This window comes from Gymnoscopelus braueri (genome assembly GCF_963280865.1).
Source record: "Gymnoscopelus braueri genome assembly, chromosome: 4".
Classification (NCBI taxonomy): Eukaryota; Metazoa; Chordata; class Actinopteri; order Myctophiformes; family Myctophidae; genus Gymnoscopelus; species Gymnoscopelus braueri.
The window spans coordinates 32,623,903-32,638,593 of NC_137605.1; the positions used below are offsets into that span (position 1 = coordinate 32,623,903).

General features: G+C 40.5%; 1 protein-coding gene across 1 annotated transcript; it reads left to right on the forward strand.

Annotated features, from left to right (window-relative positions):
• The first annotated feature begins 3,316 nt into the window (after positions 1-3,316).
• On the forward strand, positions 3,317-4,739 carry gbp (glycogen synthase kinase binding protein). The gene has a single exon (XM_080425546.1). The coding sequence runs from the start codon at positions 3,405-3,407 to the stop codon at positions 3,897-3,899; it is 495 nt and encodes a 164-aa protein (XP_080281672.1). The 5' UTR covers positions 3,317-3,404; the 3' UTR covers positions 3,900-4,739.
• The last annotated feature ends 9,952 nt before the right edge of the window (positions 4,740-14,691 follow it).

Here is a 14,691-nt window from a genome sequence, read left to right on the forward strand (position 1 = left end):
CAAATCTGCTGGAAAACATTATCTGCCGAGACTTGTCAAAACGTATCCTTGTAAGTTTTACAAATCACCTTGACCTTTTTGCGAACGCGGGAGAAGCCGCGCCTCCGACCAAGTGGAGCTTACTATGTAACCCTGCTTGGGTTGTGTCTCTCTCTCTCTGTGTCTCTGTGTCTCTGTGTGCACTGTGTCTCTGTCTGTGTGCAGCTCCTCTGAGATAAGTAAATGTCCAATTTAGACGTACCATACATCAAATGAAAGGTCTTTGAAAACTGAACACACCTGTCAAGGTTGCGTTTAAGCCCGCCCCTTCCCCCGGAAGCCACGCCCCGGAGAAGGCTCCTAAAAACTCCCCATTGAAACCCCATGTTAAATGAAAAGTGCCCGAATCGCTCCCAAACTTTTTCTACCCCCCCTAAGTGGGGGTCGACGAACAAATACTTCGGGCTCGGATTTTGGCTCCGCCCCCCGGAAGTGGGTGAAACAGGCACTTCAAACACTTTGTTGAATTGTTCAAAAACATTCCAAGTTTTTTTTTGGGGAATTTGTATTTTTCTAAGATGCTCCTTTTAACGCAGATTTTTTTTTTTTTTTTAATTTTTTTTTTATTGGTTACTTTTTTTTTAAATATTTTTTTTCATTCTTTTTTTAATTTTTTTGCGTTCGCTTACCGCGTTCGCGCGTCTTACTTGTACTGTAACAGTTAGTTATTCAAAGCTACTGAGCACGTTAAAATTGGATGAGTAGCCTATTTCACTGTATTTGAAGTAACAGTGAAGGTCAGACATTATGTGTGATCACTTGCATACAAACACAATCAGCAATGTCATTGACATTCACTGGCCCTACTGCCAGTGTGGAACACACTGTTCTCACACACACACACACACACACACACACACACACACACACACACACACACACACACACACACACACACACACACACACACACACACACACACACACACACATGCACACACAAACGAGTGTTTCCCCTTACAGGACAGGCTCCCCTTACAGGACAGTCAGGGAGCCTGCATTGATAGCCATTGCCATGTGTTGAACTTGAACACTAAACAGTCACGTCACCATGCCCCAGAGGTTGTTAGAAACCTCACAGTCATCTTTATCTATCTCACATGGCCAAAGAGGCTGGGGATTGGTCGAACCGTGAACACGATATGATTGGCTACCAACTTATGTACAGTACACAACAATGTTTTCTCACATGCAGTATAGTATGAGCATGTGTGGGAGAGAAAATATGGGAGAGACGATATGTGTAACCAATATTATTTAGCTCCAATAGCTTAGTGGGAATGATAGAATAGCTTAGTGGGGATTATAGATTATTAGATCAATGTGTGATTAATACAATATAATTTATATTCCTGGTAGTTATGGCCACATTACTGCCATTCTGACAGATATCGTAGTTTGTGGAAAAGTGTCTATTGAGTTTCTTATTGAGTTAATAGAGAATCTGTTCTTTGTGATAGTTTAATGCGTTTCCCTCCGATTCAGGAACACGTCCACATAGAATAAATTATCAGTTGATGGTGTGTTTGACTGTTTGTGCATGTGTTCATGAAATACACAATCCAATCATCTGTACAATGCACATCATCCAATGTTGTTTTTACTAAATGCAGCCTCCTCACATTCCTGCTGGAGAGTGGGTGTGCCTGTGTACAAGAGACAGAAAGGGGCTGTATATAAATGGCCTATGGCCCCCCAGTCTTTGAATGGAGGCAACAAAACTCGCTGAACCCCTGCTGCTGGCAGCCTGCCAATTCTTACCAAAGTTGACTCCACAGCTGAATACGTATTTGCAACACACAGTTTCCCTAATGTTTCCTTAACCTCGTCCATATCTCATCCTCTCTTTCAGGGAGATGGGATCTGATGATAGGAATATTGAGGCAAAAACAGTTAGTGGACAGGGAAATCATCTGACCAAGCAGCTGTAGCGGCAGATAAACAGGAATTGTTGTTGAACAGTGCTAGTTATTTACCACAGTGAGTCATATTATGCAGGAAAGCATGAGGAAGTATGACCTAGTTTCCAGGTTGCTCATTTCCTCGTGAATGCGATAGACCCCGGTTTTCACAGCTGAGAGACCCTGAATTCACAAGGAAATAAACAGGGGACACACAAAAGACACGCAAAGGAATAGAGAAATGCACATGGCTGCCGGCTGCCGGCTGGTGTCCTTATTTCACTGCGATACACACTGTTCCTGCAGTTCGAACACGTTTTCAGCTCATGCGGTCTTCCGATTGGCTCAACACCACGTGGCTATATGATAGTAGCTCCTTATTTGGATACGAGGGCGCTCTCACCCTTTGAGTTGTGCATTCAGGTTTAGTAAGAAATCATAAATGTACACCATGTTCTACCACACAGACATGTCCCCCTCCCCCTATTGTCACATAATAGATGCTGCAATTCTAATGCATGGGTGGGACCAGCTCAGACTTTTGTTATTGTTGCCATACATTTATACTAAAACATTTTATTATATTATGGTTATGTAATCAATCAATCAATGTATGTATGCACTTGTGTGTGTGTGTGGGGGGGGGGGGGGGGGGTAGGCTACTATGTTATATAATATGCATAACATTGACAAATCAATAGGCATTTGGAACAGAGTGTGCACTGCTGTTATTTGTCTATTTCTTTAATGATACTGTCGCCACTTACTGCACCTCTTGCATTGTAATTTGTTAATGTGCTTTTACAATAACGCTGCAAAAATCATTATCGGCTCTGGGATCAATAGTAACATTTTTGTTTGTTTGAACACGGAGGAGAAATGCATAGATACCAGTTTACTGTGGTATGGTATGGAATGAATTACTACTTTGTATGATCACTTTATTGGGCGTGTTTGGGTATTTGTGAAATGTGGGTTTATGAAAGCAGTTTAATACTGCTGTGAAAATACGCAAATGTGTATTTTTCATTGTATATATTGTTTAGTTTTGCCTAGACAGACAGCAGACAGTTGTGAGTTATGTAATGTGCAGTTGGGTGGAATATTCCAAGATGGCGTCTGATTGGGGAAACACTTTGAATCTGGATGTGAACAAAATACCACTTGCAAAACACTAAATATATAAAAATGGTTTGCAAAACGCTTGCTTAACTTAGAATCGACGATGCTTAATTGATGGGTTGTACAGTCCGCGTGCCGTCTTACGTAACATTTTCAACGACACTTAATCCCTCCCCTGGCTCATATGGTACGGTCCGTTACGCGTCACCCATTGTTTACAAATCAACGGTAGGAGCTTGCTTACTGCTGAGCAGCGTGGTGAGAGGACGCAGCGGCACGACGCTCTCATTCATATCGACTAAAACGTCAACAGACATCGCCGAAGTCTAGAAAATCTTCGAAAATGCCTTGTCGAAAGGAGAACTACATCTTTCTGGAGCAATCTGTAACCGTCGATTCTAAAGAAGTGGACGCTTTGGTCACGAAAATCGGCGAGGCACTGCAGCTTCACAACAATAGTGCCACACAGAAGACGATGTCGTGTCTCCACGGGCTCAGCAGTAGCAGCAACAACGGCAGTAGCAACAACGTCAAACAGACCAACATCAACAACAATGGAGCGTCGCTGCAGAAACCACGAAACGGCTGTTGTATGCGGCTTCGAACCCGCGGACGGAGCAACAGAGCCAGTCCGTACAACATGCCGGGCGACCAGGAGTGGGACCATATCAAACCGTGGAACAGGAAAAGGATCGACGTCGAGGAGGACGATCCGCACCAATTACTTCAGGATTTAATTTTGTCTGGAAATCTTATAAAAGAAGCCGTCAGGAGGCTGCAGTTTTCTGCCGCAGACTGTGGGGATTTTTCAAATGCCGCAGACAATGTGCCGTGCTGATGTCCATTGAACTGACTGTCATGTCTAGATGTCTCCCTTGCCAAGATATCGTTTTGGACTAAAGTGGGACTTTTTTTCTCCCCTTTTTCTTTTTTAAACAAAAATGTCTAGCATAACAATTAAATGTCATTGGTTTGGTAGCTATGTTTTATTAAATGGATCAGTCTTGCCGACAGCAGCCAGCTAAGGTTAGCCTTGGATTTAGCTGGCGAGTAGCCACCCGGCTCGTTGGCCATATTGTTTATGTTTGAACATCTCCTTGGTGGGTCGTTTGTTGTTGTCGTCGTCGTCTGTGTGGTGGGGGTTACCCATTCTGTCGATGGCTGTGTAGTCAATTCAAATGGAAGCCAGACATTTCCTGCCCGTCAAAGCATTAGCTTTGTTTACATTGCCAACTGTGAAAAGGATAGGAAGAGAAACATGTACCGCTCCCCAGTTTTTGTTTGATGTCGAGGTTGTTGTTTTTCAAACGGCCAAACGAACTATGACTATGACACTGTCGACGGCAGCTTGGATTCTCTTTCAGAAAACCGAAGACAAGACACACAATATCATCGGACCTGTGGGGGAGGGCATTTGGGGAATCGAATTATTTTTCACCGGGTTTGGCAATGTGTAATGAATACCATTTGTTTGTAATGCTTGGGAAATAGGTCCGCCATCACACAACACTACTATGTGGTGCTACACCTTCTGAATTCCGACATGGAGTTCTGAGCGTTTTCTTTGTTTCTCACTGTAAAGAAAATAACCGACTGCTTCGTAACGGAGTATTTTATAATGTTCCTGAGTTTTCAGGCCCTTTTGGTGTCTTAATAAACCAATTTTTTTTCAAACCTGCTATAGTTTTTATTTATTGATGTTTTATTCATATATAAATACACACACACACATTCTGGGTGGAATGTGTATCCTTTCAAATATGTCCCTTTAACCATTTATGCTGTAAGTCAGTCATTGCTTTTGCAACCCTTGCCTTATATATTTGAATTCAGGAACTATGGTACCCCTCCTGTGGGCCTATGATACTTGACAACGTGGTCTTTAAGGACACATGCTCATTATCATACTATAAATACTCCTGCTGCCTCACAGCAGGCAGGCATGACACCACTAGTGGAAAACATGTTTTGCCACTGATGTCTCACCATAAGCTACAGTAATGTCGAGGAGATATTGTTTATCCTGTCTCCTTCTACCGTTTATACCTCGTCTCCTTGCCAAGGAGTCATTTTTACAGCTGTATTACAGATCTCTGAGATGACAGTTATGACATCACCATTTTCTCCATGTTGACTGGGTGTTGTTTGGCATGTTGATGCGAGAATACAGGCAGATTCCATTCTGACCACAGTCAGGAACTGAGGAATACAGTATATACTTTACTTTGAAGTCAAGATATGCAGCAGCAATTATGAGCAATATCTTTTCATAGAACTTGGTGTTCTAACTAAGTTCACTTATAGGTAACTGTCTACACACCATGTTTCACTTATCTCAAGATGGCAACCGTTTAAATTAGTGAAAACTACAAGGACTAGACTAGACCAATAGTTTTGTGTGTTATTTACATTAGTTATTGCATTCATGGTTGTTTTATATACGTATGATAATTTAAAACACTTAAACTCATGCTGTAGTTGTAGTGTACATATAGTATTGTCATTGGTCATATTTGGTCTTCTCCCTTTCCCTTGACACAAAATATCTTGAATGAAAATAGCCAGTCTACAAGCTCTCAACGTCTTAAGCTTGTAGATCTGTTTTTTTTCCTTCTCAAAAATTCGATGAAAAGGGATGTTAGGGTTCATGTGGTTAAGAGAAAGTAGGCTAGACTGGCTCAGCAGTTCCATCAAGTGCAATACATGAATGAAGCAATCTGATGAATGTTAGCAACGTGTCACAAAATGTTTGTATGCAATACTAGGTCTGTAATTATTCCTCATGTTTTGCTGCCACTCCCCAAATCTGCAGCAACATTTGCACACATTTTGACTTCTAAACTGGTAGGCTAGTAGGCTACAGATGCAATTTTGAGACTGACAGTTGGCCTGTGACATGTCTGACTGACATTCACCCAAAGTAATGTCACAACATAGGCTGCTGTACAAATTCAGAAACATGGGTTCCAGTTGTTATTAACTGTGTGCCTTGTGCTCTTCCTCCTGTTGAAATTAGGTTCTAGATTCATGTTCTAGATACCAGTTTCAGTTTGTTTGGAGCAGACATTCATAAGATGTCTTTCTGCTTTCTGATTCAGTGTAACCTGCAATCAATGTATTAGGTGTGGCCCAAAGATAAGACTCACACTTTTTAAAAGAGTAAGGCTCTTCTTTTTTTTTTTTTACAGTCAATGGTTTTGATTGATTGATTGATTGAATACTTTATCTAACAGTTTGCAAAAAAGTAGGGTTTAGTACAGTTTAATACAAACACAATGCTAAAAGTATTGAACCCAAGAAAGCATACTATGGCTTGTTTCCATTGGGGTAGCCCACTGTGTATTTAATTCATAGAAACATTTAGTGACAGATAAATATATAATACTATGCAAAAACATCATATAAACAGTTGTAATCAAAAAGAAAAATATGTACAGTAAACCGTTTTGGGGGGGGGGGGTCATTTCTGGTTATAGCCTGGCAGGTAACAAGCAAAAAGGGAGTTTGGTTTTTATTTTCATGGCATTATACCCTGAATCAGGAATGAAAACCCAGGACAATGTGGATATGAGGCTAATTTATGTATTTATTTCTTGGTTTCACTCATGAAAAATAATGACACAAATAATTGGCAAATGGTTCCACTATGTGACTACAACCAATATCTCTTTATATTACCCTCATGACCAAACTCTAAATAAACTTATTTGAAATAAACTTCAAATAACACGTAGGTAGACATGTTATTGTAAGCCCTTCAAAAATGGCGTCTCACTCACACTGAGGTGAAGTACGCACGTGTTGACTCATTGCAAAACATTCAGGCATGAGTGAAAACTAGATACCGGTACTTTCATTTTGTGTATGCTGCTGACCTCGTGTGAATGAAACAGGGAGTAGCAGGCCAGTGAGGGCTTGGGACACCATCTATGTAATACTTGTAATTCGACATCATAGCCACTAGGTGGAAGCAGGAATGTAATAATTTGAGTTATGATGAATGGCAGCACATTATCTAAACTGGGTTATATCTTATCATTATTAAATATCCTCACAACAAATTACACATGATTATGCATTAGATGAAGGGAATTTAAAATATGACTGTATCGAGATTGTCACTTGTCAGTCTGAATGGAAAAGTCTGGGATGTGGACTGACACTGACATGAACAAATCATACAACCTCTCACCAATTTTAAAAGGTTTTAAGTGAAAAACAAGGGTGTTAAAGGGTGTTAAGTGAAAAACACCCTTCAACAAATAAAAATGTAAACATATAGCTGCTAGCAGCAATATGGGGGCCAAGGAATGCAAAACGCAACATGTGATATGCGCAATAAGCCATAGAAACAAAATAGAGAGAAAGAAGACCATGCAATTAATAAATGAGCATTCTAAACTACTGAGCAGAGTGCTGAGGTCTTTTAGGTTTAGGTTAGTTTATTTCGGTATTCCATTTTAGACAAACAAGTAGGCTATAGTACAGTATATATCAGTAAAGCACCTTAAAATGGTGTAGGCTGAAGGTAAAGCTTATTTTGCCTACCCCATTTAAATACAAAATCAAATATCAAAACAGATCAATGAACATAGTTTCGTAATTTGATTTAACAAAACTGAAAAACACTTGATATGTTTACTAATCCAGGTAAGAAAAGAACAAAAAATAAAAAAGACAAACAAAAGAAAGCAGCAAAAAGGACATTTAAATTTAATCCATTTTCATTAATAATACAGTATCAATCTAGTCTGGTGTAGCATCACGTAGCAATATAAAAGTATTGCCACAAAAAAACTACACCAAACTACACTACACTTCATTACTAGGTAGATAAAATACATTTATTAATAATAAATGCATGAATCTATATTTAGAGCTACTTATGTATTTCCTTATCCGACAGTATACTAGTTCTTATTTATGATTAGGATACTCTATTATAATGTTTTATATTTATTTATGACCTTGGTTTTGTTTTTTGTTTTTTTGTGACTGATGTGCACATTTTCAGTTCTTTATCCAAGCTGTTCCATAAACTTACCCCTTTTACAGATATGCATCTAGCTTTTGTGTTGGTCCTTGCGTTTGATCTCTTAAATACAACTGTCCCCCTTCGTACTGAGTCTCTCTTTTCGAACAGCTCCTGCATGCAGGGTGGAAATTTATTATGTTGGGCCTTATACATTATTATGTTTAGGTCAACTAAATCTTCAAATTTTAGATGAGGGATAACTTTTGTCATAGCGACAATGTGGTTTTCATAAAACTGCAATATTTATACGCATGTACAAACTTTTCACCACGATTTGTTTTTGATATCGGTCCAAAGTTTGTGTGTAGAAAGTTTCGTGCAGTTTGCTCAAAACTCCCAGGAGGAGATTTTAACAGCTTTTCCTACAATTCAAATGGCAGATCTAAAGGTCAGAGGTCATAAGAGGCAAAGTTGTTTCTCCTGAGACACTTATCGCGTAATCAAGTTTCATGGCTATAGGTCAAACTGTTCATGAGTTATGCCTGTTCAAAGTTTGCATGTTTCAATTGAGTGCTAATAGTGCCACCCTTAGTATTATTTAGTAGACAATATGTGAATTGGAACACTATAAAATTGATGCTTATAAATAGGCTCTCTCTCCTGATTGGATAAAATTGGTGACACACCTGAAAATATTTAGTTTTAAGAGCTGGAGAGGGAGACCCCTGTTACTGGACAAACACTAATGATTACTATCAGAATATAGAGCCGTAACCTTTTAACGCCCCAAAAAGTTTTGTTTTAACATCACAGCACATTTATTCAAACTCAAAGAATCCTGTAATGGATGGCCTGGCTACCTTTTTGTTGTATTATTTATACTTGGAGCAGCATTTTAAAATAAAAATAAATTATTTTTTTCGAACTACAAGGTCGTACAATGAAGTAGCCCATTAGGAATAGCCGAAAGGGCCCTACAAGCAGGCTCAGGTGGCTGCATGAGTACCTCAGGGCAGGCTGTGCTCCAGCTAATGAGGAGTCCAGAGTTCTGGTCACTAGAATAAAGCATTAAAGTTGGATTATCCATACTTTGCCTGTCACACGACTGTCTGCTTGTGACTAAGACACCACACCAAACAATGATCAATTGTTTTTAGACTATAGGTTTCATCATAAGCTTTGTGGGTTGTCAGAAGGTCATTGGTTCGCCACCCAGAAACTTGATATACTTGTGGTATAATTTGTTCGTACAGGTATATAAACCAATATTCTTTTTTATCCCACGATTTTGTAACCCTTTTCCCGTGCCAATTTTCTAAATGATCCTGGGCGCTACACTCCCCCCACAGCCTAGGGAGACCAGGGCCGAGCTCATGCCTCCTTCAATGCACGAGAGCCAACTGACCTTCTTGTCACCTGACAGGGTGGAGTTTCCCCGGTAGGACGTAGCGTGTGGAAGGAATACGTTATTCCAACCAGTTCCCTTCCCCTCCATCAGGCGCCCCGGCTGTCATGGGGGAGGCGATATAGCGACCAGGATTACTACATGTTTTTGTGAGGGTATTAACTACCCTAGGAGACACGGGGAGAACATGCAAACTCCACACAGAGTAGGCAGGTTATAATTTCTGACCGACATAATTTCTGTTTCATTCAGAGTAAGATCACAGTAATCACCTCATTATACACTGCACAATAATGCAGTTCACCTACTGGCAGAATGAAACGCTACAGCATTCACAGGTCAGGGAGGAATTAGGATCATATTGAGATGTCAGTTTCTCAGAAATAATGACCACTCTAGAGATTTACTGGGTGTAATTTTGAAAGGGGTAACAATGTTTAGGGTATGGGGTAGGTCCCCACTATTCCCATCCGCGGATGCTTCATTAGCCCAGTTCCATTCAGCATGAGACAGGAGGGTGGAGCTAACCATCCCAAGGACAAAGCATGGTATTCCCAAAAGGGTTCAAAGGTTAGAGATGTGGGCAGCACATGTGTAGAGAAAAAGAGGTCATGTCTCATTTTTCTCCTCCCATATCCTACATTTCTTCAATTCCTCTGTCCTGTCAACACAGGAAATTACCTGTTTCAGACAAGGTTCTAGCTCAGTAGGCCTACAAAGTGACATGTACAAGAAAAATACCCGGCACAAAATGTTCACTTGTCGTTTTGAGTTAAGCATCCCTGCCTCTATTTGTACAATTCCATAGCAGAAACCTTGAATCTCCATATTCCAACTTTTTACATAAATCGGTACACATTATCTCTGGAGTCGTGTGATCAAGACGTATCAGATTTTTCAGATCCCATTCCAATTGGCTATGAATGCCTTCCAAAGTTAGCGGGCCCTGGGTAGGCAACCCGGCCTGGTGGAGACCTGTGCTCCGAGGAGCACACTTTTCTAGTAGATCGGCTACTAAAAAAAGGAATGGTTTTGGACATACAAGGTTTCCACCCGACAGCAACAAAATATGATACTGCTCTATGAGTTTGCTAATTGGGGGGTAGCCTATTGGATGGTAGTCAACGTCAACCGATCAACTCTGATGTTCCACTGAGACAATCCAAACATTATATCACACAAATCCTCAAAATGCTGAGATTGTAAAAATGGACCCCTCTCAGAGTTAAATTAAAACGCAGGATTTTGCCGTGTGCATTATGTGCCACAGTCTGCAACTGCAATTGAAGGACCATAACCCCTACGATAGAAATATCTCAGCATGTCAAATAACACATTAAAACCTATAAATGCAAATGCAGTATTGCCTAATTTATGCACCGTCGCACTATGGTGTCACTCACACACCGAAAATATCCCATCTACAAGTCGTACGATAAAGTATAGGCTGTTGCTTGTGGGAGCTTGGTTGTCTGCTCCACTTTCATTTTGGGAAGGCTTGCGTTTCCTTCTGTAACGAATAGTTTTAATGAGCCAACGTTCGAAGTCTGGGGATTAACGGTTTGCACTGCCCTGTAAGATGATGGTTGTGGGCCAAATGGCTTCAGTTCTACAGATGAGAGACAGCAGAGCTACAGGCAGGGCGGCCTGCATCCTCTCCAGCTTTTTGTTTTGATGTCTGCAAGTCAGGCCTCTGTCTCTGTCGATGTTCTGGAACACACTGTGTCATCTCTGGGAACAACGGTGCCTGGAAAAGTGGAAGAGCTGAACAAAGCCTAATGGTGGCAATTATTTTTGCTTTCAGAGAATTTGGCACTATGAAACATGACAATATCTAGTGAATTGGTACATTTCCCCACAATTAACAAATTTGTATTGCATCTTTAACTTCTTTATATTATTTGTAGTATAACCTTTTTGTGTATACAATTCTGCATCTTTATTTTTGTATTGTTGACACCCAGGGGCATTAATGTGTCCTCTAGGATAATCATGGCTTAGATTTGCAGCACAAACAGCTGCTATTTTATGGAAATCACTGAGACATGGGGTTTTAATCCCATGTTTTGTTTATATTTTTTTGTGGTGTACGGCCTAATTAAGGTTAAATCTTCTCATAATCTTGTATTGTGTGCTGTGTATTGTCCTTTGGGCAGTCTTTCTGCTTTTAAAACAGAGCAGGTCTGTGCTAGGAACGGAGTGCTCCAGCAGCTTAAATGCAGGACAGGACAGAGGGGAATACAGAGACTCAGGGACAGGTCATGTCCACAGGACATGCCCAAGGCAGACTTACCTACTGTAGCAGCAGTCAGGGAAAGGGAAAGAAGAGGCAGAATGGAGAACATTAAGCTTATGCTTTGGCGACAAATTGTTGTGTCAAGCAACATGTTGGGCTACACTTTTTCATCAATATACCAGGCTTAACAGTGACTATTTTCTCTAGCTGTGTGACTACAACTAAACCTCCAGAAACATTATCACATCAAGTATGTTTTTCCAAGATTATAGGCAACTCTTGTTGCTCTAGTGAACTCTTGTGAACTTGAAGGCATATTGTGTTACTGGCACTGTTGTATTTTGCACTGTGTTGCTATTTGTTTGGATTGTAGATATATATTTTGCATATAAGATATACAAAACAAAATATCCACCTGTGCTGAAACAACCTCCACTGACCTGACTGTGAAATAAAATGAACTAAGAGTTGTTGTAAAAAGATAAAACCTCTGCCTTTCCAAGCTTCATCACAGACTCTCCAATGATTGTAGTTCATATTTGTGCACTGTAACAATCTACAAAAGCAATGTGTATTCCACTCTCATATTTATTTTCCAATACAGCAAAGACATGAATAATTCATAGTCACAGTAAGCGAAGACAGAGAGGAGAGAAGAGCACTTCACTTGGTTGTTGGTGGTACTTTTGAGATCTCCCCAGTTCAGCCCACTCCCAAACATTTCTGCTCGGAAGTAAGTGAAAAAAGAGAGGAGATGAGAGTGCTTCACTTGGTTATTGGCGGATTTCCGAGATCTCCCCAGTTGAGCCCACTCCTAGACATTTCTGCCTGAGGACACCTCTTCTCCAGCTGTTCCTGAAGCGACCACTTTTCCTTTTTCCTTGGGAGTTGTTTGTGACAGGTTTTCTGACGGTGTGTTCAATCCAACTCCACTTTTCTTTCAAATATGTAAGTCAATGAGATCCAGGCTTGTTTTTTTAATACAGGTCCACATTGCTTACTTCCATCAGATGTTTAGTATTCTCCTGAGGCAGGTGTTAATGAATGTTTGCAGTCTTTGTTTATTGTGTGTTTTTGTTGTTATCCATGACTCTCTGGTCCACACAGCATCATCTGTTTCACATTGGATTTAAAGAAGTGTATTTTGGTATTGACTGAGATGTTTTGAGCTCTCGTACTTCCTGAGCATGTTAAACACCACAATAGCCTTATTAATGCAGCTTTTTATGTCCCTCCGGTGGTGTCACATTTCCTAGGTATGTGCATGTTTTTGCTTAGGGAAGTGCTGTGCATGAGGATTGGGCTCTGGCATGGTGTTTCATCATCTAGAGTATATCTTATATTGAATGTAACACCATGCTTTATTGCAGTTTGTAAGAGACTTCTGGATTTCTCCTGCAACTCCTTATTTTTCTTTTGAGCTGCCAAAAGTTCTGCCTCCCCACTTGTGTTCTCTTGCCCCTCCTGATGTTCTTGCACACCTCTTTGTGGCATCTGTTGTACTTCTTTTAGGCCAAACCTTTACAGCTCTTGTTCTTGTGTTATTCACTTTTTCTTTTAACTCTCTCCACTGTTTGAATATGTTGAGGAACTTTGTACCCACTTGTTGTTTATTGTCCATCATTCCATCCTCCTCAGCTATAACTCCTGTTTTTCCTTGAGGTGATATCCTTGAACTGCTTCACACCTTGAGCATTGTTGAAGTATTCAGTGTTGTGTTTAACTCTTTGACTTTTGGCCCAGGATGTCTCTTCAACCTTGGCTTGAATTTCTCTACCAGGAGATGATGATCTATAGCTTGTTGTTCTTGATGGGAGCACCAGCTAAGCTGCTAAAATGTGAATGTAAATAAAAGACAGTGGAATTTTGAATATGTGGCCGAGCATAAATACATGATCAATCTCTGTCCCTCCAACACAGATACATCTGTGTCCTTTCCCACCCTGACCGCGAACGGCCTTTTTGCATGTAGTTGAAGCGCAAGGGGGCGGGGGGTGAGAGAGTCAGCGCACTGAAGTCAAGGCACAGACAGACTACTGTGTTGTTGACAGACAACGGATGCACGCTTATGAGAAACAACACAAATAAAACCTGGCAAAACAGTTGCGTGCATTAGCGCAAGATGAGGGTAAAGGAAACATTCAGTCTAAAATCTAAATGTCCAGTAATTCGCACGCGAAAAGGAAACATTAAGGTCCTTGCACACTGGTGCGTCTTTTCGTTGCGTTTTTTTTTTTTTCATTGTTTTTTCAATTTTTTTCATTGTTGTAAAAAAAACGCAACGAAAAGACGCACCAGTGTGCAAGGACCTTAATGTCCAGTTTGCTAATCCACAACTACTGTACTGTGCCAGATAATCACCAAGAGAGTTAAAAAAGAAAAAACGTTTCAGTCATTCAGTCCGACTTCACTGTAGCCTATAGTAGCCTTTTCATGAATTATATTTGTATTAGGCTGTCCTGAGAGTTTATAATATTTAGAGAAATGTAAAGTTTCAAATACAAAAGTATTGGTAGTAGTTGCTGGACATTTAGACATTTTATCCTCATCTTGCGCTAATGCACGCAACTGTTTTGCTAGGTTTTATTTGTGTCGTTTCTCATAAGCGTGCATCCGTTGTCCGTCAACAACACAGTCTGTGCCTTGACTTCAGTGCGCTGACTCTCTCCCCACCCGCCTCCTTGCGCTTCAACTACATGCAAAAAGGCCGTTCGCACCCTGACCCAATTGCAAGGCAACCACCAGAAACGTCTGTGAAGGCCATTATTCTAATTCAATCCCTGCCCCCTGAGGATGCCATCCATACTGTATACCTGGGGAAAATGTCTTTACTGGTGGTTAACTGGAAAAAGAAATGTGGTAACAAGGAGGAAGGAAGAATGAGGTTGGGAATGATAAAGTCTTTGAAACCATAAACACCATTGATCATGTTTAACCATGCTTAAGACAAAACACTTTTCCAACCTGGCTGGATTATTCTATTCTATTCTATTGATACAATTTGTTTAATATTG